Source organism: Anguilla rostrata, chromosome 8, assembly GCF_018555375.3.
Source record: "Anguilla rostrata isolate EN2019 chromosome 8, ASM1855537v3, whole genome shotgun sequence".
NCBI lineage: Eukaryota > Metazoa > Chordata > Actinopteri > Anguilliformes > Anguillidae > Anguilla > Anguilla rostrata.
The window spans coordinates 36,787,844-36,810,660 of NC_057940.1; the positions used below are offsets into that span (position 1 = coordinate 36,787,844).

General features: G+C 42.0%; 1 long non-coding RNA gene and 2 gene segments (V, D, J or C); 2 read left to right on the forward strand and 1 right to left on the reverse strand.

Moving 5' to 3' along the window:
• Positions 1–22,817, forward strand: part of LOC135261614 (uncharacterized) — a 45,449-nt gene that overhangs the window by 7,781 nt on the left and 14,851 nt on the right. The window lies entirely within an intron of this gene.
• LOC135261606 (immunoglobulin kappa variable 4-1-like) lies at positions 3,483–6,646 on the forward strand. The segment is given in 2 exon segments: positions 3,483–3,853; positions 6,183–6,646. Coding segments are annotated over 2 exon segments (378 nt in total).
• LOC135261596 (Ig kappa-b4 chain C region-like) lies at positions 13,358–16,725 on the reverse strand. The segment is given in 2 exon segments: positions 13,358–13,940; positions 16,413–16,725. Coding segments are annotated over 2 exon segments (618 nt in total).

Below are 22,817 nucleotides of genomic sequence, written 5' to 3' on the forward strand. Positions count from 1 at the left end.
CTTTATAATGTCTAATGCTACCAGCTTTGTATTTGATAAACACAAAAGTTAAGCAGTAAGGAAAAAAACTGTTGTGGTAGGGTGGGCGTGGTTTTGCGTTGGCTGCAGAGAGAGAGAGTGGGCGGGGCGGCTCTCGGAACTCTGCGCCACGGCTGTTGGGGTTTATTAATCAGCACTGAGGGTTAATTGTTTGATTGATTGACAATGTGCTGATTACCTCGACAGTGAGCCTGGACGTTTAAAAGCTGCTCGACAGAGAGAGAAGCGACAGAACGGGAGACGGAAGAAGAGCTGACGGGCTGTCAGCCGTGAATTGTGAAGCTGTAAATCTGTTATTGTGTATTGTGAACAGAAAGCCGCGTGGCGGCCGAGAAATAAAACAAGACGCAGTCGCGTCCTGAAAAATTAACGCGTCTCTCTCCTCTCTCAAACGAGCGGTAGCACTCGACTTGCTACAACTGTGTAGTGGTTTCTTCAGCTGGAGTGAAAGGGTTACAGGTGAGAACAGACTCCCAGGTACCTGGGGTTCACTGAGGGCCACAGACAGTCAGCATCTGTGGGGAGAATCACACACCATTAATGAAGCAGTCCCAGAGTGAGGGCCCCAGGCTCTGGGCAGTGGCCCTTCAATCTGGAGGTTGGGGGGGGGCTTTAAGTGCTGCAGCTGGAGCCCCTCCTGGAAGAGCCTGCTCCCAATCACTGAAGAACTGGTGTAATTACTGCGGTTCTGTTTGGGCTGATTAACTCTGGCCTCTGGCTGTACCGATTGTCATGGTCCTGCAGACACTGGAAATTGGGAGAGGTGACAGGAGGGAGAGAGAAAACAAGCACAGCTGGGCGGGGCACCCAGTCCCTGCATCACAATGGGGAAAAACAGCAGTGAATAGTGCACGTAACCCAGCCCTCTACAGACCCACTGCTGTTCACACATCAGAGCTCCCCTAACTTTTTGTGACAGGATTTGTATAGAGGAAGGGACTTTGCATACCTGTCCTGCCTCACTGCTCCACACACTTTAAGACCCCCAGTGCTGATCAGTGATCATAGACATTGACACAGGCAGCATTATGATGATGTCAGTCTTTCTACTGCTGGTGATGCTGGGACTCTTTGCTCAGGGTGAGAAAACCTCATTTCGTTGTAATTGATCACTTGGGGTTTTGGTCATATTTTAATAAATGTTTGGTAATTTTTCACAAAATCATTTGCTGTTTTTATATTAAAATTCACAATTATATATAAACATTACTGAAATATTTATGTTCAAACTAACGTTTATTCTTTTTCAGAATCGATGGCAGATATAGTCCTGACTCAGTCTCCGTCAGCTCAGTCTGTTCAGCTGGGAGACACTTTCTCTATCAGCTGTACAGTCAGTCAGAGCGTTTACAATGGCAACAACCTCAACTGGTACCAGCAGAAACCTGGTCAGGCTACTAAACTTCTGATTTATTATGCCACAACACGCCAGTCTGGGATTCCTGATCGTTTCAGTGGGAGTGGATCTGGGACTCAGTTTACACTGAAAATCACTGGAGTCCAGGCTGAAGATGCAGGAGATTATTACTGTCAGAGTTTACATCAGATCGGTAGTAGCTGGCCGTTCACACAGTGATACAGAGCCGTACAAAAACCTCCCTCAGTCAGACTGCACAGAGACTGCACTGCTGCAGCTGAGACCTACTGCAGGTGCTGAGGGGGGAGGCATTGATCTGTGACAATGAAGGGCTCTGCTCAAATTCTGAGCTGTTTTGTGCATTAATAACGCTCATTTTTTAATATAAAGATAATACAATTTCTCCAAATGTGAGCACATCCAAAACCTTCCTTTTAAGATCCGTTTTAATTATATTAGCATAAACCTTTCACTGAATGAATACACTTGAGATACTGGCACTTATACACTTGAGATATCAGCACTTTGTAAACACAAGGAAAAGATGCATCGATTTAACAGAAGACTGGAGTGGTGAATTGCAATTCAATTACGTTTACTGGACCAAAGGTGGGACTCAACACACACAAGTGAAATTTCTTGAATGTAAAGTTTGTACGTATTTGAGGTTTTTCCAGGGGTAAATTATAATTAAGGATCGAAATAGATTTTTTGGACACTGGTCAATGTTCCCTTAATGACGATGATGAGACCCAGAAACATTCTAGGATAATTCATGTCCTGTAGTTGCACAGCGTCTTTGGAAATTAATACCGAATACCAATGAGCTACTGGCTACAGGGCATTCAGTGATGAGAGTGGCTCTCACACCCCCAGCAGTGTTCCTCCTGCTCTTTCCCAAACTCCAAACTCAGCTCCATCTTCTGCACTGTCTTCACTTTCACCCTCGGTTGTGAAAAAACTGATACATCATAGGAAATCTCGCTCATTCATTTGCATGGATGCAGGTATGAGCAAAAGCATTGTTCATAAGTATCGTCATGATTTACAATAGTAGAAATTTTCATGCTTACTGAAGACTTTTTTAAGTATTATGTTGGCCAAATTTGAATAAGTAATGCAGGATTGACCCTGTGCTCCCTTCCAAATTTTCAAGTAATCAGCATTCTATGGCTGTAGGTGACACCACTATGGGTTGAGCTTCTATACATGGCACAAGCTGCCATTACACTGTGTGACCACAGAGAGAAGATAGAGAGCACTGTTTTTCTTCTGATATAAAAGCACTACAGTATAATGAGGGAGAGGAAACTACAGGGCCCTGTTTCATAAAGCAGGATTACTGAGTTAGCTGGATAAGTGCACTGAGTAAAACCCAGAACCATCCAACATATGGCACATAGTCTGAAGTAAAAAGAGCTGTTCTGGGTTTTACTCAGCACAGTTACCCAGCTAACTCAGTAACCTTGCTTTGTGGAAAAAACCCCAGGCTGGCATTACACTTAGACCTAATCAGTGCAGTCTGAAGCAGCCCCACAATGGAGTAGTCTGTCTATATAAGCTGAATAGGATGTACTCTCCCCCTGTACATGTAAGTGAGCGATCTGCAGTGCAGGGAAAGAAGTGTTTGCTGGGAGAATGTGCATTATGCGAGATATAGTTTCTCTGTGCTCTCACAAAATGATGGAGGACATTGAAAAAATGGGGATTGAGGATGGAAGGCATGACTCAATAAATATTAATGAATTTAAAAAAAATGAAAAATAAATCAGTGATGAAACAATAATGGGCGTTCCACTGCTGCACTGGACTTCCCTTCTACAGTTAGTACAGTAATCCCTCGGATAACACAAAGAACCTCATTCCAATCATCTGAAAACTACAGTGCTAAATATGAAGGAAGGACCTGCTTATAACGACAAAAGGAAAATATCATTCTAACAGTGTTTTAGTTCACATTCTTTTCACAAGGATATACGACATTTGAATAATTTCCTGTGCATCTATGATATCACTGAATTTCTCATTTCCGATACTGAAAGTTTATCAGAACAAACACAGAAATTTATTAAATACACATTTTCTGGAATATTAGTCAAAATGCTGTCACCCGTGACCAATTATGGATCTATAAAAGTGAAATCTAATTTCATAAATAATTCACTTAATGCACGCAATAAATATGTTGTCTAGATGAAATAGCAGTGAGTAAAGCATGTGACCCAGCTCTCTGTAGACCCACTGCTGTTCACACATCAGAGCTCCTCTAACTGTGTGTGACAGGATTTGTATAGAGGAAGGGGCTTTGCATACCTGTCCTGCCTCACTGCTCCACACACTTTAAGGCCCCCAGCACTGATTGGTGACTGTCCAGTCCTTTCACAGACACTGACACAGGCAGCATTATGATGATGTCAAACCTTCTACTGCTGGTGATGCTGGGACTCCTTGTACAAGGTGAGACACTTCGATCTCATTTTAATTGATCACTTTGAATTTTGATGATAATTTAGAAAAAAAATGTTTTGTTACTTTTCATTAAAATTTTCCAGTTTCTTTCTGTTCATTATTTCCAGGAATATTAGTAATGGAGAGATATATTTATATTAAAATGTTCTTTTCCATTTTATTTTTCAGAAACAATGGCACAAGTTGTCCTAACTCAGGATCCAGCAGCTCGGTCTGTTCAGCTGGGAGACACTGTCTCTATCAGTTGTACAGCCAGTCAGAGTGTGGCCACTTGCTACAGTGCCAATGACTGTTTCAGCTGGTACCTGCAGAAACCTGGTCAGGCTCCTAAACTTCTGATTTTTGGTGCCAAATTAGGCCAGACTGGGATTCCGAGTCGTTTCAGTGGGAGTGGATCTGGGACTCAGTTTACACTGAAAATCACTGGAGTCCAGGCTGAAGATGCAGGAGATTATTACTGTCAGAGTTTTCACTACATCAACAGTAAAAATATATTCACACAGTGATACAGAGCCGTACAAAAACCTCCCTCAGACAGACTGCACAGAGACTGCACTGCTGCAGCTGGGACCTACTGCAGGTGCTGAGGGGGGAGGCACTGATCTGGAACACCAGTATTTACAGCTGGGCTGTAGGGGGCGACAATGAGCCACAGCCCTGAATGTATGCCTCTCTGTGCTGAAGAGGAGCTGCTCTGTGTCACACACAGAACCCATAGCAGAGCTACTGCTGAAACACACACACTTCTGTACCACAACATCACAGGAAACACATAGAATCATTTCACAAGCAACAATGATGACCAGGTTTGGCTGAGTTCACCCAATATCAGAGTATGTGAACATTCTCCCAGAAGTGGAATGAGAGGGATATTCAAATTGATTTCTTTCAGAAAGGCATTTTGAGTATGTATTCAATACATAGATGATAATTGGTTACCTGCATCTCACCCAGTGCATGCTGGGATAGGCTCCAGAACCCCCTGTGACCCTGCCCAGGATAAGCGGGTATAGATAATGGATGGATGGATGGATGGATAGATCATAACTGGTGTCATTAAAGGTATTTATTTTCAGATGGAATCATGCTGGTATCATAGCTATGCAGTCAATTTTAAATTCATCATCTCCAATTGCACTGAATTTGGTATGCCTAATTTGCAAACTACGTCCAAGCATGCTCTCATGTATGGCCCTGCTGCCAGTTCAGGAGAGTGAAGACAACACACATTTCTCCTCAAAATGACACAGTTCCACCTAGCTGGTTCTTTTCTCTGCAGCCACAAGAGCTGCGCACATGCAGAAAAGGGGTGGAGGAGATCCAATCATACGCGTGCGCATGGGGCAAGCCACTGGTGCACGGACGGCCAACAGCGATTTGCTCAAGCAGCATTTCTCACCCCATCGACTGAATCCCTTCCATAAATCCCTTGGCTGAAACAGAGCTAGTTGTGCATCAACCCAGCAGGATATCTGGCCACAGTCAGTCTGAGACAATGAATCTCACTAATGTACCGCATGCGGCAATCTTACCCAGCAGCCCATTCTTCAGCCTTATAACCACTTAGACTGTTGCACTTTCGTCATGTTTACCTCTACTACATTTCCCATACACAGTGAACACCATAGTATTTGGGACAAAGACATATTTTTTCTTTATACTCCAAAAATTTTATTTTGTGAACAAACAATTCAAACATGGATAGTGTTCAGAATCATAGCTTTTATTTAAAGGGATTTATATACGTATTGGTTTCACCATGTAACCGCAGGAACGACGGAGTGCTACTGTGGCTTCTGATGACAACGCACGACAAGAAATAATATAATAATACAGTCTATAGTTAGAAAAAGTAATATTGACATTTGAGTGTTTAACTGGATAAAACATACCTGTGAGTAAGGCATGTGTCCCAGCTCTCTATAGACCCACTGCTGTTCACACATCAGAGCTCCTCTAACGGTGTGGGACAGGATTTGTATAGAGGAAGGGGCTTTGCATACCTGTCCTGCCTCACTGCTCCACACACTTTAAGACCCCCAGTACTGATCAGTGACTGTCCAGTCCTTTTACAGGCACTGACACAGGCAGCATTATGATGATGTCGGTCTTTTTACTGCTGGTGATGCTGGGACTCTTAGCTCAGGGTGAGAAAATCTCATTTTATTGAAATTGATCACTTGGGGTTTTGGTCATATTTTAGAAAATGTTTTGTAATATTTCACAAAATCTTTTGCTGTTTTTATATTCAAATTCACAATTATATAAAAACTTTACTGAAATATTTATGTTCAAACTAACTTTTATTCTTTTTCAGAATCGATGGCAGATATAGAGCTGACTCAGGATCCAGCAGCTCAGTCTGTTCAGCTGGGAGACACTGTCTCTATCAGCTGTACAGCCAGTCAGAGTGTTTACAAAAACTCCAACGGCGAGCACCTCTACTGGTATCTGCAGAAACCTGGTCAGGCTCCTAAACTTCTGATTTATTTTGCCACAACTCGCCAGTCTGGGATTCCTGATCGTTTCAGTGGGAGTGGATCTGGGAATCAGTTTACACTGAAAATCACTGGAGTCCAGGCTGAAGATGCAGGAGATTATTACTGTCAGAGTTACCACAGTGGTGGTGTGTTCACACAGTGATACAGAGCCATACAAAAACCTCCCTCAGTCAGACTGCACAGAGACTGCACTGCTGCAGCTGGGACCTACTGCAGGTGCTGAGGGGGGAGCCACTCACCCGAGACATTGAGGGGCTTTGCTCGAAAACATTGAGCTTCAGTGGATTATTATGAAATCATTCAGATTCCCTATTCAAGAACATTACACTACATTTTAATTTCAGTGCATCCTAGCCTTTATTTAGGGATGTAAGTTGGATAAATTTCCAATGACTTTGCATTTTGAATTCTTTGTAAAAGAGTTTAACACAAGATGTCACAGAACCCTGCAGCAGTGAACAGCAGGCAGTCCAGCACAGTGGAGTCACTCAGTCCAGAGCTCTCCCAGCACACATCACACAGGCTGCTGTTACACACCCTGACCAATCAGAGCACCACTGCTGCTTCTGATCTGATCCTCTAACACCATAATAAAAGAGCACAAACTACAGTCTGATAGGCACTGCTGACCAATCCTGTGAGCCGCTGTGTAGAAGGGAACATATCATTATCTGTATGGTCACCATAAGAGGGAGGGATTCATTCAGCTCAGTTGTCCCTTTCTCACTGAGGACCAAGTGATTCCTCTTTTTGACTGTTTGCCTGCAGTCTGCCTGTGCCAGCTGCACAATGTGAGCTCCCAGATTCAGTGGCTGTGCTGTTCACCTGGCTGAGAGCAAAATGAAATTTAGAGACTGCTGGCTGCACATGGGGAAGAGCATGATTTTCTGTGCGCTCCAGAACTGATGGAGGAATTACTGTATAGGACAAAAATTAGGATAAATCTTTGTTTAAAACATGTATTACATTTACCAAGATCAACTTATTATTTCCTGTATTTAAAAACAAAAATGTTCAGTGCTAGTTGTCAAAATAAAACTGCATTAAATACAGGGTGAGAAGGTCTTCTGAATGAAATCAGGAAACTTTCACAGTAATAAAGTATTCAACTTTTCATTGATTCCGTATGGATATACTGTGAATGCTGGTCTACAACCTCCCCAGACATTCCCATGTCACCACCCTGCTCACTGACCTCCACTGGCTGCCTGTTATGGCTCGCATCAAATTTAAGACCTTGGTGCTTGCATACCAGGCAGCTAAGGGGTCAGCACCAGGGTACATTCAGAGGATCATCAGACCCTACACACCAGCCAGACCTCTCCGTTCTGCCACCTCTGGACGCTTGGCACCTCCCCCTCTTCGCGTCTGTACTTCCCGCTCCCGTCTGCTGTCTGTCCTGGCCCCTCGCTGGTGGAATGACCTCCCCGTGACGGTCAGAACAGCAGAGAATCTCACCACCTTCAAACGCAGACTGAAGACTCATCTCTTCAGGCTGCACCTCTCCCCACCCCTCCCTAGCCTATAGTTCAGCTCACTGTACCTAGTTAGGATAATATGATTATGTTAGTGTATCTGGCAGGATTGTTTTTGTCTGATTAGGTGTGATTAGATGTGATTCCAGTGCTAGTTTGTACTTGGTAGGATTCTTGCTTGCTGAACAAGCTTACTCTACAGGGTTGGAGTCCTGATCGATGTGGTCACTTCTGGCACTACGATCCTTACTTCACTCTAGTGTTTCTTTTGCACCTCTACATCATGAACCTATGCACTTGTTGTACGTCGCTCTGGATAAGAGCGTCTGCTAAATGCCTATAATGTAATGTAATGTAATGAATAATTCCTTGTGCCTGACTGATGTCCCAGACTGTTTGATCTCTTGTAATGAACTTGTCATCAGTGCACACAATGTCTAAATTAATTAACCACATATTTTACAATTATATCTCATATTTAGCCAGTTTTCACTAGTTACACACCCATAATCATACAGTATAATCATACAGTACAGTCAGAATCAGTAATATTGACTTTCAAATACTTGACTGGGGAAAAACAGCAGTGAAAAGAGCAGGTGTATAAAGAAACTGCAATACTAACATGCAATGTGAATTTATTCAACACATATTTTATACAATGTTGAGACATATTCAGCAAGCCTTTTTTCACCAGTTATTTGTCTAAAATCATACATTACAATACCACAAGCAGTAAGACTGACATTTAAACATTTAACAGGGTAAAAACAGCATGTGTTCCAGCTCTCTATAGACCCACTGCTGTTCACACATCAGAGCTCCTCTAACTGTGTGTGACAGGATTTCCATGATTTGTTTTTCAGAATCAATGGCAGATATAGTGCTGACTCAGGATCCAGCAGCTCAGTCTGTTCAGCCTGGAGGCACTGTCTCTATCAGCTGTACAGCCAGTCAGAGTGTTTACAGCAACAACCGTCTCTACTGGTACCTGCAGAAACCTGGCCAGGCTCCTAAACTTCTGATTTATGCTGCCACAAGTCGCCAGTCTGGGATTCATGATCATTTCAGTGGGAGTGGATGTGGGACTCAGTTTACAGTGAAAATCACTGGAGTCCGGACTGAAGATGCAGGAGATTATTACTGTCAGAGTTTACATCAGCTCAGTGGTAGCTGGCTGTTCACACAGTGATACAGAGCCGTACAAAAACCTCCCTCAATCAGACTGCACAGAGACTGCACTGCTGCAGCTGGGACCTACTGCAGGTGCTGAGGGGGGAAGCACTGACCCGAGACATTGAGGGGCTTTGCTTGAAAATATTGAGCTAAAGTGGATTATTATGAAATTGTTCAGATTCTCTTTTCAAAAAAATTACACTACATTTTAATTTCAGTGCATCCTAGCCTTTATTTAGGAATGTAATTTCGATGAATTTCCAATGACTTTGCATTTTGAATTCATTGTAAAATAGTTTAACACAAGATGTCACAGAACCCTGTAGCAGTGAACAGCAGGAAGTCCAGCACAATAGAGTCACTCAGTCCAGAGCTCTCCCAGCACACATCACACAGGCTGCTGTTACACACCCTGACCAATCAGAGCACCACTGCTGCTTCTGATCTGACCCTCTAACACCATAATAAAAGAGCACAAACTACAGTCTGATAGGCGCTGCTGACCAATCCTGGGGCCTCCAGTGGTCTAGTCCATACAGTGCTTTCCACGTGCTCAATAAATAAAATAATATAAATGCTGACCAATCCTGTGAGCCACTGTGTAGAAGGGAACATATCATTATCTGTATGGTCACATTAGGAGGGAGGGATTCATTCAGCCCAGTTGTCCTTTTCTCACTGAGGACAAAGTGATTCCTCTGGTTGACTGTTTTCCTGCAGTCTGGCTCTACCAGCTGCACAATGTGAGCTCCCAGATTCAGTGGCTGCGCTGCTCAGCTGGCTGAGAGCAAAATGAATATTATAGGCTACTGGCAGCACATGGGGCCGAGCATGATTTTCTGTGCTCTCCAGGACTGATGGAGGAATTACAGTTTAGCACAAAAATGACACTAAAGCCTGGCTTAAATCATGGAATAACTTTTCCACAGTCAGCTTAGTTTTCACAGTATTAAAAAAAAAAAACATTTTCATTGCTAGTTGTCACAATACAACTGCACAAAAAACTGAGAAGAAGATATGAGTGAAATCAGGAAATGTTCAAAATAATACAATTTTTTCACTTTTCATTGATTCTAAATGGCTATACTGTAACTGAATAATTCCCTGTGCCTGACTGATAGTTTCTTTATGGGAGATTGGAAAGTCAAATATAACATGCAACGTAAATGAATTCAACACGTATTTTGCACAATGATAATCCATATTCAACCTGCCTGTTTTCAACAATTATGCTTATAAAATCAGAAATTACAAAGCTAAAAATAGTAATATTGAATATGAACATTGAACAGGGTAAAAACAGCACATGTCCCAGCCATCTATAGACCCACTGCTGTTCACACATCAGAGCTCCTCTAACTGTGTGTGACAGGATTTGTATAGAGGAAGGGGCTTTGCATACCTGTCCTGCCTCACTGCTCCTCACCCTTTAAGATCCCCAGTACTGATCAGTGACTGTCCAGTCCTTTCAAAGACACTGACACAGGCAGCACTATAATGATGTTGGTCGTTCTACTGCTGGTGATGCTGGGTCTTCTTGTACAAGGTGAGAAAGACAGATCCATTTTAACTTTTGGTCATGTTATATTATCTTTCACATTTTTTGACAAAGAATATGTGTTCACAGCCTTTGTCATTAATGTCCAGTTTACCAAAATATTTCCCTGTTTGAGAATTGGTATGACTACCATTTTCATGTTTTGTTTTCAGAATCAATGGCAGATATAGTCCTGACTCAGGATCCAGCAGCTCAGTCTGTTCAGCTGGGAGACACTGTCTCTATCAGCTGTACAGCCAGTCAGAGTGTTTACAGCAATGACCGTCTCAGCTGGTACCAGCAGAAACCTGGTCAGGCTCCTAAACTTCTGATTTATGCTGCCACAACACGCCAGTCTGGGATTCCTGATCGTTTCAGTGGGACTGGATCTGGGACTCAGTTTACGCTGAAAATCACTGGAGTCCAGGCTGAAGATGCAGGAGATTATTACTGTCAGGGTGCTCATTATATCAGTAGTAGCTGGGTGTTCACACAGTGATACAGAGCCGTACAAAAACCTCCCTCAGTCAGACTGCACTGCTGCAGCTGGGACCTACTGCAGGTGCTGAGGGGGGAGGCACTGATCTGGGACATATTGCCAGTGGACCAGTAGGGGGCGACAATTTATGCCTCTCTGTACTGAAGAGGAGCTACTCTGTGTCATGCACAGAACCCATAGCAGATCTGCTGCTGAACCACACACACTACTGTACCACAGCATCACAGGAAACACGTCGTATATCAGCTCACAAGGAGCAATGATCACCTGGAGTTCACCCTAAGCTGAGGATGTGTACTTTCTCCTAGAGGAGGAATGAGTGGGATTTCAAATTAACTGCTGTCTGAAGGGTATTTTGAGTTGATTACATACATCAGAGTTTATGTAATTAAAGGTGTTTCTGTTCAGATGGGATCCTGGTGACATCTCAGCCACGATGCACTGAATCGCAGAATTTATTATTTTCTGCGACAGTATTTCTTTGATTGGCACCATCATCTTTTTTTTTAAGTTTCAAATTTTCTCGTTAGTTATTCAATTTAAACGCAACTTTGCATGATACAGCATGGATAGACTTCCATAACAAGCTCCCATATTATTAAATTTGATCATTTTAAACTCAACGGATATCAGTGCATTCATTTTGAATTGATATCCCTTGAGCTTAATGCATTCAATTGCACAGGCATCCATTATATTTCAGGCATGGGGTCAGTACTGGGTTAGTATTACCAAAACCTGTTTGTGTTTGCTGAATAAATGCAGCATTGCGTATTTGGAAATTTGAAGGATGGAATATATAAAAGTGAGAAAACCCCTCAGATACTCGTCAAGTGTCAAGATCACCAACTGTAAGAGACCCCTCTGATGCACCAAACAGCAGAAGTATCTGAGTGGAGAAGAAATTCGTGTAGTCTTACCTGTTGCTGCATGGAACAGCACTAATTTAATAATATTTCAATTATTTGACTCCAAAATAATGTTTTAACCAATAACTTAATAGTTATGGAGACCTCTTTTTCTCCATTCAAAAAGTGGAACAGATACAATTAAATTTTTCACTCCATGAAATCACAAGGAAACACTAAATGACTAAAACACTCATTGAAGCCACTGACAATTTTAAAATGCAGAAAATAATTTTTTTTTTGAAAATCTTTGGAGTATTTGAAATGCAAATAGTAATTGTAATCATCAAATTTTTGTAAGAATATGTTGTTTTCTGAATATTTATGAATAGAGAACCCATTTTTTATTTAATTAATTTATGCATTTACAATGAAAGCATAATTTTACTTGTCTGCTCATCTTCGTTTATAAAATATTTTCTCACTTAAATGCACAATTGTATTTTGAGATTAGACTGTATTTATGATTCTAGGCACTTTAATTTAGTTATATTATGATACTTAAAGGTTAAGTTTAAGTTTCACATTATTATTCTGTACAGATAAATAAGAGTGCAAGTCCCCTCAGATGTGAAATCTCTAATCTGAGATTCACGCTAAGGCAGACGTAAGGTACACACACATCCTATTTTTAGCTAACTATGGAAATGAGCCCTCCACCTCCTCAAGCTCAAACAGCTGTCTCAGTGGTGGAGTATTTTGGGCTGAGAAACTGCAAGCTGTGGGGGTGAAACTCAGATTTGCATATGCAGGGCGGGGCAGGCTGGTTCTGCTTTCCCTCAGTGGGACTGACTCAATCTGGGAATAGAGCAGTACTGTGGCCAGGTGTCTGGGCTGTCCCCAGGGGGTTAGTGTGAGCAGAGCACACATCCTGCTGCACAGAACTGCACTGAGCGTGCTCACACATCACTGCTCCTCTCAGCAGGCCTCCAGAGCTGGGACTGCCCCTCCTTAACTGATTCCAGATCAGTTATTTCACACACAACCTCTCATCGCCTCCATCTGGTCTCTGGCTGAGTCTCTTATAAATTGGTATAAAGTAATTTAGTAATTAATTATAATTGTATTTTCCATGAAAAGAAAACTCATGTAATATTTCTTAGTGGTTTCTCAATACATTTTATCAAATAACGTACAGACAGGAATGGAAACCTATTTAGAATTAAACCACTGACTCAATAAATAATATATATTCTTTTTCAATTAACAGAAAAAGTTTAATTTTATTATCTTATTTGAATTCTTGGGAGTATTCCAAAAGTATTTCAGTGGCAAGAACATAATTGTGATTTCATCAGAGTGAGGGCTGGCCTTTTGGTGGAATCACTACAGATTTTGCACAAAAACAACAGGATCACAAAGTCTATTTTTATAATAACAGCAGTCAAACAATAACTTTCAAAGAATCTTTATTATTTCAATGATTTTATCTAACAGCTATTGCCAAAATCACACAAACACAAATAAGAAGGCAGGTATGCATATTTGTTGAGGACACAAGCAGAGCACATGTGAGACATTAGCAGTGACAGCTCAGGCTGGAGGAAGGATTCACACACAGGCCCAGCTCAGTGTGCAGCAGTAAGGAGCAGAGAGGCTGAGAGCAGAGCAGGGTAAACACAGTGTGATCAGAGTGTGTGAGCTGGGCCTGCACCCGCCCTACTCAGCACAGTCAGCTCTCCTCAGTGTCTGAGGGGGGGCAGACTGGGAGCCCTTTGTGGCCTCACAGGTCAGTGACCCCGCCTTCATCCAGTCGTCCGCACTGAGAGTCAGGGAGCTGCTCCAGCTGTACAGGCCGTCCTTCCCCAGGACCCCGGCGCTCCCGGCCACGCCCGAGCTCCTACTGGTACCGTCCACTTTCCAGTGCAGAGTCCAGTCTGACGGGAAGCCCTTGTTGGCCAGACACACCAGTGTGGCCTTCCCCTGCTTCACCTCCACACTGGAGGGGGGCAGGACTGTGAGGGCGGGGACTGTGTCACCTGGGAGACAGAGCAGAGATGTGGTGAGGTCAGACAGTGGACACGCCCCCATGTGTCAATCATTCTGTCGGCACAATGAGACATGAATGTGATGCAGAAATTATCAGGCGTTATACTCAGGCAGTGGCTGAAGTGAGTTTATCCCGATTCACCTCACATTGCAGAATAAAATGCATCCTGACACGATTAAATATTCAGTCTGCTTCTTTAAGTTATTATGATTATTATTATTATAAACTGTGAGTGCCCTTTATAATGAGAAGATTTGGCGCTGCAACAGAACTCTTCATTAAAGGTTTAATTGTATTCTCCAGCTCTTGTACAGCTTGACCTGCTTTTGTAAATTATAAATCAGTTCCCTAAATAATATCCTCAACCTTTAATGAAAGAATAAATAAATGCATAATGGCATTAAACACTGATGATCTACAGAATGAATCACATTTTCTGAAGTTTCCTTTGTGTTCCTTCTCATTTATGAACTGAACACGCAGTCTGAAAACAGCATTACCAACTTTTCTTAAACCTTACTACAATGTATCAAATAGAAAAACGAATTCATCAAAAATGGAAATTTCTCACATTTTTAGCACTGAAACCAATATTCCGTAGCCTACAGAATGCTAAGACATGACTTATTATTTTATTTATTTATTTATTTATTTTTAATTACGTGGATAACAGTCGAATTGCATGTCACCGAGAAAACGATGATGTTCGTAGTTCCTTAGACTGTACCATTAATACCATTAGACTGTTCAAAAATCAATAAAGCCGTTGTGATCCTATGGACGTGAAGTACACCAATGCAATTTATTTAGTCCATCTGGAGCACAAAATCGAAAAGGCATCTGACAATCGGTACTGTCATCTAAGCATCAAACACGAAGACTGACAGACTGAAGTCAAAGATGGATAGATTAAAAAGAATGTGAGAATTTTTCACGTATCACAACAATGATTATAAATTCGATTTACAACGTCTAACGTCGGAAGATTTACAGCATATTTAAAAAGAAAGCAAAAACACCGGCTTAATTAAATGGATCTGAAAGAGAATTACTTACGTCCAACTGACAATTTTGTTCCGCCACCGAAAGTCCTCCACAGTGACACAGACTCATTCACCCGCCGTACAAAAACCTCTCACTCAAGCGACACAGCTTTCCTTTGCCCCTTCCCGTTCTTTCTGACCATTTTTTTAAATGTTACATGTCCTTTGATTTGTAAATATTTTACGCAAACGCAGCTTAGCTACTTTGTTGAGCTTTTCACGTGCATATGTTCTTTTTTCTGTTCAGCTGAACACCTGATTCAGCTTGAATTATATAAAATGTGGAATGTTTACAATGAGAAAAAGCTATTTGTGAAGTGAATTAAAATTAATTCAGAAGGATTTGAGATCAATTCCCAATTTTGCAAATAATAAGCCTACTGTTTTTTGTTAATTCACGCATCACAAAAATGATTAGCATTTTGATTTACTTCGTCGGAAAATTGCAGCATCTTAAAATGAAACAAAAATCGATAGTGATGGGTCTGAAAGAGAAATTACTTACGTCCAACTGACAGTTTTGTTCCGCCACCAAAAGTGACCCACAGTGATGCAGACTCATTCACCCGCCGTACAAAAACCTCTCACTCTAGAGACAGTCGTTTGCCTTTGCCCTTTTTCATTCTTTCTGACTTTACGTGGCTTTTGTTTGTTGAATTTGTTACATGTTACATGCCCTTTGATTTTTGTACACTATATCCTCTGCAAATGTAGTTTACTTTGATGAGCTTTATGTGGATCTGTGTTTTTCGTCTAACTGAACTACTGAAACAGCTTGAATAGGATCAAATGTGGAATTTACAATGCTAACACTTCGTTTAAACTGATAGAATCTGGTAGAATCTTCTAAAATTTTTGCAGAAAAAGTTTAGAAAGCCGGGTTGTGTCGCCACTTACTGCCGATTTCCAGTTTGGTCCCGCCACCGAAAGTCCACCAAAGTGATTGAATCTAATTAACCGGACGTGCAAAAACCTGCCTGTTGGACAGATCGTTGATCTGACAGACTGAGTAGTGTTAGAAAGTCCTCTGCTGGAGAATTGAGGAAGAACAATTAAGATGATGTTCTGAAAGCTGTTAAGATCGTGTTCTCATTATTAAGTTTGAAATATTAATATTAAATATGTTTCAATACCCATTCTGTAATTCAAGTGCCCTGACTCGAAATGATAAATGATGCGACTGTGACAGGACCAGTAGCGCGAGATGAACAGATGAGCGCTCATCACCTCCTGTATGGAGTCACAGATTCCTACTATTCCTGAACCCCACAGACATTCAGTAACCATGGACAGCCACAATGGTTATTCTTCAACTTTTTTTCCACATTTTTCTTAATTTTACTCAGACCTCTTTTCGAAGACAACTTAAAAAGAAAACATTGAGCCAATGGTCACTTTAACTTAATTTTGAGTTTTACCTTCATCAGCACCACTGTTATCCCTGAGGTAATAACGCTGATAAGTGGAAGTTTCAATCTGGTGTTGAATTCTGATGGTGCTGCTCCTGACTGGCCAGTAACAACACAGGCCAGTGTGTAATTGGCCATAGTGCTGATCAGAAAGGGAGGGTGTCAGTTGGCTCAGCTGTTCTTGCCTCATCATGTAAGAGTGACTCTGGTTATTTGGTCCTCCACAGGCTGCCTGCTTCCTGCCTGTGTCAACTGCACAAGATGCACAGGCCTCCAGCTCAGTGCCTGTGCTGCTGAGTCTGTGCATTGCAGTAAAGACATGGTGGGTAACAGCACACACATTGGGGGAGAGTGAATGATTTTCAGCACTATCCAGGATGGAGTTATAACTGTGTCCATCGAGGATCTGAAATAAATGTTTTCATTCATGATGTAGGCTTTCAAATATGATTTGTCATCTCAAACTAGAGCAAAATTCTAGTCTGTATTCAATTAATGTGTGTGCTTATCTTTTACATGAAAATGATAGCATTACACTTCTTCTAGCAAGTTGGGATTTATCATTGTTGAACTTGTCAAATTGTGTTTGTGAAGGCAAAATCCAGATTTGAATGTAAATCTAAGCGAAAGTGAAGCAGTGCTCTCTGAATCCAGGACTTCCCAATCCCAGTGTCTGGCTAATTATTCACAATGATACCAACTACAGAACTGAAGAAAACATACATTATTAACGCCTGGAAATCATTTAGAGCTTTAAAATGTGTAATAGACAGTAATATAAGCACATTTTGAGATCTTTATAATGTCTAATGCTGCCAGCTTTGTATTTGATAAACACAAAAGTTAAGCAGTAAGGAAAAAAACTGTGTAGTGGTTTCTTCAGCTGGAGTGAAAGGGTTACAGGTGAGAACAGACTCCCAGTTTCCTGGGGTTCACAGACAGTCAGCATCTGTGAGGAGAATCACACACCGTTAGTGAAGCAGTCCCACAGTGAGGGCCCCAGGCTCTGGGCAGTGACCCTTTGATCAGGAGGTGGGGGGGGGGCTTTAAGTGCTGCAGCTGGAGCCCCTCCTGGAAGAGCCTGCTCCCAATCACTGAAGAACTGGTGTAATTACTGCGGTTCTGTTTGGGCTGATTAACTCTGGCCTCTGGCTGTACCGATTGTCATGATCCTGCAGACACTGGAAATTGGGAGAGGTGACAGGAGAGAGAGAGAAAACAAGTACAGCTGGGCGGGGCACCCAGTCCCTGCATCACAATGGGGAAAAACAGCAGTGAATAGTGCACGTAACCCAGCCCTCTACAGACCCACTGCTGTTCACACATCAGAGCTCCTCTAACTTTTTGTGACAGGATTTGTAAAGAGGAAGGGACTTTGCATACCTGTCCTGCCTCACTGCTCCACACACTTTAAGACCCCCAGTGCTGATCAGTGATCATAGACACTGACACAGGCAGCATTATGATGATGTCAGTCTTTCTACTGCTGGTGATGCTGGGACTCTTTGCTCAGGGTGAGAAAACCTCATTTCGTTGTAATTGATCACTTGGGGTTTTTGTCATATTTTAATAAATGTTTGGTAATTTTTCACAAAATCATTTGCTGTTTTTATATTCAAATTCACAATTATATATAAACATTACTGAAATATTTATGTTCAAACTAACGTTTATTCTTTTTCAGAATCGATGGCAGATATAGTCCTGACTCAGTCTCCGTCAGCTCAGTCTGTTCAGCTGGGAGACACTGTCTCTATCAGCTGTACAGTCAGTCAGAGCGTTTACAATGGCAACAACCTCTACTGGTACCAGCAGAAACCTGGTCAGGCTCCTAAACTTCTCATTTATTATGCCACAACACGCCAGTCTGGGATTCCTGATCGTTTCAGTGGGAGTGGATCTGGGACTCAGTTTACACTGAAAATCACTGGAGTCCAGGCTGAAGATGCAGGAGATTATTACTGTCAGAGTTACCACAGTGGTCCTGTGTTCACACAGTGATACAGAGCCGTACAAAAACCTCCCTGAGTCAGACTGCACAGAGACTGCACTGCTGCAGCTGGGACCTACTGCAGGTGCTGAGGGGGGAGGCATTGATCTGTGACAATGAAGGGCTCTGCTCAAATTCTGAGCTGTTTTGTGCATTAATAACGCTCATTTTTTAATATAAAGATAATACAATTTCTCCAAATGTGAGCACATCCAAAACCTTCCTTTTAAGATCCATTTTAATTATATTAGCATAAACCTTTCACTGAATGAATACACTTGAGATACTGGCACTTATACACTTGAGATATCAGCACTTTGTAAACACAAGGAAAAGATGCACCGATTTAACCAAAAAACTGGAGTGGTGAATTGCAATTCAATTACGTTTACTGGACCAGAGGTGGGACTCAACACAAACAAGTGAAATATCTTGAATATAAAGTTTGTATGTATTTGAGGTTTTTCCAGGGGTAAATTATAATTAAGGATCTAAACAGATTTTTTTGGACACTGGTCAATGTTACCTTATTGACGATGATGAGACCCAGGAACATTCTAGGATAATTCATGTCCTGTAGTTGCACAGCATCTTTGGAAATTAATACGGAATACCAATGAGCTACCGGCTACAGGGCATTCAGTGATGAGAGTGGCTCTCACACCCCCAGCAGTGTTCCTCCTGCTCTTTCCCAAACTCCAAACTCAGCTCCATCTTCAGCACTGTCTTCACTTTCACCCTCGGTTGTGAAAAAACTGATACATCATAGGACATAGGAAATCTCGCTCATTCATTTGCATGGATGCAGGTATGAGCAAAAGCATTGTTCATAAGTATGGTCATGATTTACAATGGGTGGAATTTTCATGCTTACTGAAATCTCATTTAAGTATAATTTTGGCCAAATTTGAATAAGTAATGTAGGACTAACCCTGTGCTCCCTTCCAAATTTTCAGCATAGTAATCAGCATTCTAGGGCTGTAGAGGACACCACTACGGGTCACACTTCTGTACATATACATGGCACAAGCTGCCGTTACAATGTGTGACCACAGGGCGGAGACAGAGAGTGCTGTTTTGCTCCTGATATAAAAGCACTACAGTATAATGAGGGAGAGGAAACTACAGGACCCTGTTTCATAAAGCAGGATTACTGAGTTAGCTGGATAAGTGCACTCAGTAAAACCCAGAATCCTCCAAAATATGGCACATGGACTGAAGTAAAAAGAGCTGTTCTGGGTTTTACTCAGCACAGTTACCCAGCTAACTCAGTAACCCTGCTTTGTGAAAAAAAAACCCCAGGCTGGTATTACATTTAGACCGAACCAGTGCAGTTTAAAGCAGCCACACAATGGAGTAGTCTGTCTATATAAGCGGAACAGGATGTACTCTCTCCCTGTACATGTAAGTGAGCGATCTGCTGTGCAGGGAAAGAAGTGTTTGCTGGGAGAATGTGCATTATAGGAGATATGGTTTCTCTGTGCTCTCACAAAATGATGGAGGACATTGAAAGAATGGGGATGGAGGATGGAAGGCATGACTCAATAAATATGAATGTATTTTTAAAAAATGAAAAATAAATCAGTGATGAAACAATAATGGACGTTCCACTGCTGCACTGGAGTTCGCTTCTACAGTTAGCACAGTAATCCCTCTGATAACACAAAGAACCTCATTCCAATCATCTGAAAACTACAGTGATAAATATGAAGGAAGGACCTGCTCATAACGACAAAAGAAAAATGTCATTCTAACAGTGTTTTAGTTCACATTCTTTTCACAAGGATAGACGACATTTGAATAATATTCTTTTGACAAGGATATACAACATTTGAATCATGTCCTGTGCATGCATGATGTCACGGAATTTTTTATTTCTGATACTGAAACGTCTATCAGAACAAACAACACAGATATTTATTAAATACACATTTTCTGGCATATTAGTCAAAATGCTGTCACCCGTGACCAGTCATGGATCTATAAAAGTGCAATCTAATTTCAGAATTAATTCCCTAAATGCATACTATAAATATGCTGTCTGGATGAAAATAGCAGTGAATAGTGTATGTGTCCCAGCCCTCTATAAACCCACTGCTGTTCACACATCAGAGCTCCTCTAACTGTGCGTGACAGGATTTGTATAGAGGAAGGGGCTTTGCATACCTGTCCTGCCTCACTGCTGCACACTCTTTAAGACCCCCAGTACTGATCAGTGACTATCCAGTCCTTTCACAGACACTGACACAGGCAGCATTATGACAATGTCAGTCGTTCTACTGCTGGTGATGTTGGGACTTTTTGTACAAGGTGAGAAAGATTGATGCATTTTAACTTGGGATTTTGCATATAGTTCACCATTTTCACAACACAACTGTTTTTATAAATATTGGCATTATTGACAAATTTTCCAGAATATTGCATTGTTGGACAATATTAATGTGCTCTGGCATCAATTTCCATGTTTTGTTTTTCAGGATCAATGGCAGATATAGTGCTGACTCAAGATCCAGCAGCTCGGTCTGTTCAGCAGGGAGACACTGTCTCTATCAGCTGTACAGCTAGTCAGAGTGTGGGTGACTGCATAAATTCCGAAGATGACATCGGTCCCTGTCTCTACTGGTACCTGCAGAAACCTGGTCAGGCTCCTAAACTTCTGATTTATCTTGCCACAAGTCGCCAGACTGGGATTCCTGATCGTTTCAGTGGGAGTGGATCTGAGACTCAGTTTACACTGAAAATCACTGGAGTCCAGACTGAAGATGCAGGAGATTATTACTGTCAGAGTTACCACAGTGGTGGTGTGTTCACACAGTGATACAGAGCCGTACAAAAACCTCCCTCAGTGAGACTGCACAGAGACTGCACTGCTGCAGCTGGGACCTACTGCAGGTGCTGAGGGGGGAGTCACTGATCTGGGACACCAGTATTTACAGCTGGGCTGTAGGGGGCGACAATGAGCTACAGCCCTTAATGCACACCTCTCTGTGCTGAAGAGGAGCTGCTCTGTGTGACATACAGAACCCATAGCAGAGCTGATGCTGAAACACGCATACTTCTGTACCACTACATCACCGGAAACACATAGAATCATTTCACAAGCAACAATGATGACCAGGTTCGGCTGAGTTCACCCAATATCAGAGTATGTGAACATTCTCCCAGAAGTGCAATGAGAGGGATATTCAAATTAATTTCTTTCAGAAAGGTATTTTGATTATGTATTCAATACATAGATGATAACTGGTTACCTGCATGTCACCCAGTGCATGCTGGGATAGGCTCCAGAACCCCCTGCGACCCTGCCCAGGATAAGCAGGTATAGATAATGGGTGGATGGATGGATGGATCATAACTGGTGTCATTAAAGGTATTTATTTTCAGATGGGATCAAACTGATGTCTTAGCTGTGCAGTCAATTTTAAATTCATCTCCAATCTCCAATTGCACTAAATTTGGTATGCCTAATTTGCAAACTACGTCCAAGCATGCCCTCATGTGTGGTCCTGCTTCCAGCTCAGGAGAGTAAGGACTTCTCACATTTCTCCTCAAATGACACAGTACCACCCAGCTGCTTCGTTTCACACTGCAGCACAAGAGCTGCGCACACACAGAAAAGGGGTGGAGGAGATCCAATCATACGCATGCGCAGGGGACAAGCCACTGGTGCCCGACGCCAACAGCGATTTACTCGAGCAACATTGCTCTCCCCATCGACTGAATCCCTTCCATTAATCCATTGGCTGACAAAGAGCTAGTTGTGCATCAACCCAGCAGGATATCTGGCCACAGTCAGTCTGAGACAATGGCACTCACTAATGTACAGCATGCGGGAATTTACGAGGGAGCTACCCAGCAGCCCTTACTTCAGCCTTATAACCACTTAGACCGTTGTACTATCCTCATTTTACCTCTACTACATTTCCCATACACAGTGAGCACCATGATGTTTGGGACATGGACATATTTTTTCTTTATACTCCAAAGATTTTGTTTTGTAAACAAATAATTCAAAGGCGGTTACTGTTCAGAATCATAGCTTTTATTTAAAGGGATTTATATACATTTTATTTTCACTATTTACCCACAGGAAGGACAGAGTGCTACTGTGTCGTCTGATGAAAACACACAACAGTAAATAATATAATTATACAGTATAATGCTAGAAAAAGTAATATTGACATTTGAGTGTTTAACTGGATAAAAAGCAGCTGTGAGCAAAGCATGTGTCCCAGCCCTCTGTAGACCCACTGCTGTTCACACATCAGAGCTCCTCTAACTGTGTGTGACAGGATTTGTATAGAGGAAGGGGCTTTGCATACCTGTCCCGCCTCACTGCTCCACACACTTTAAGACCCCCAGTACTGATCAGTGACTGTCCAGTCCTTTCACAGACACTGACACAGGCAGCAGTATGATGATGT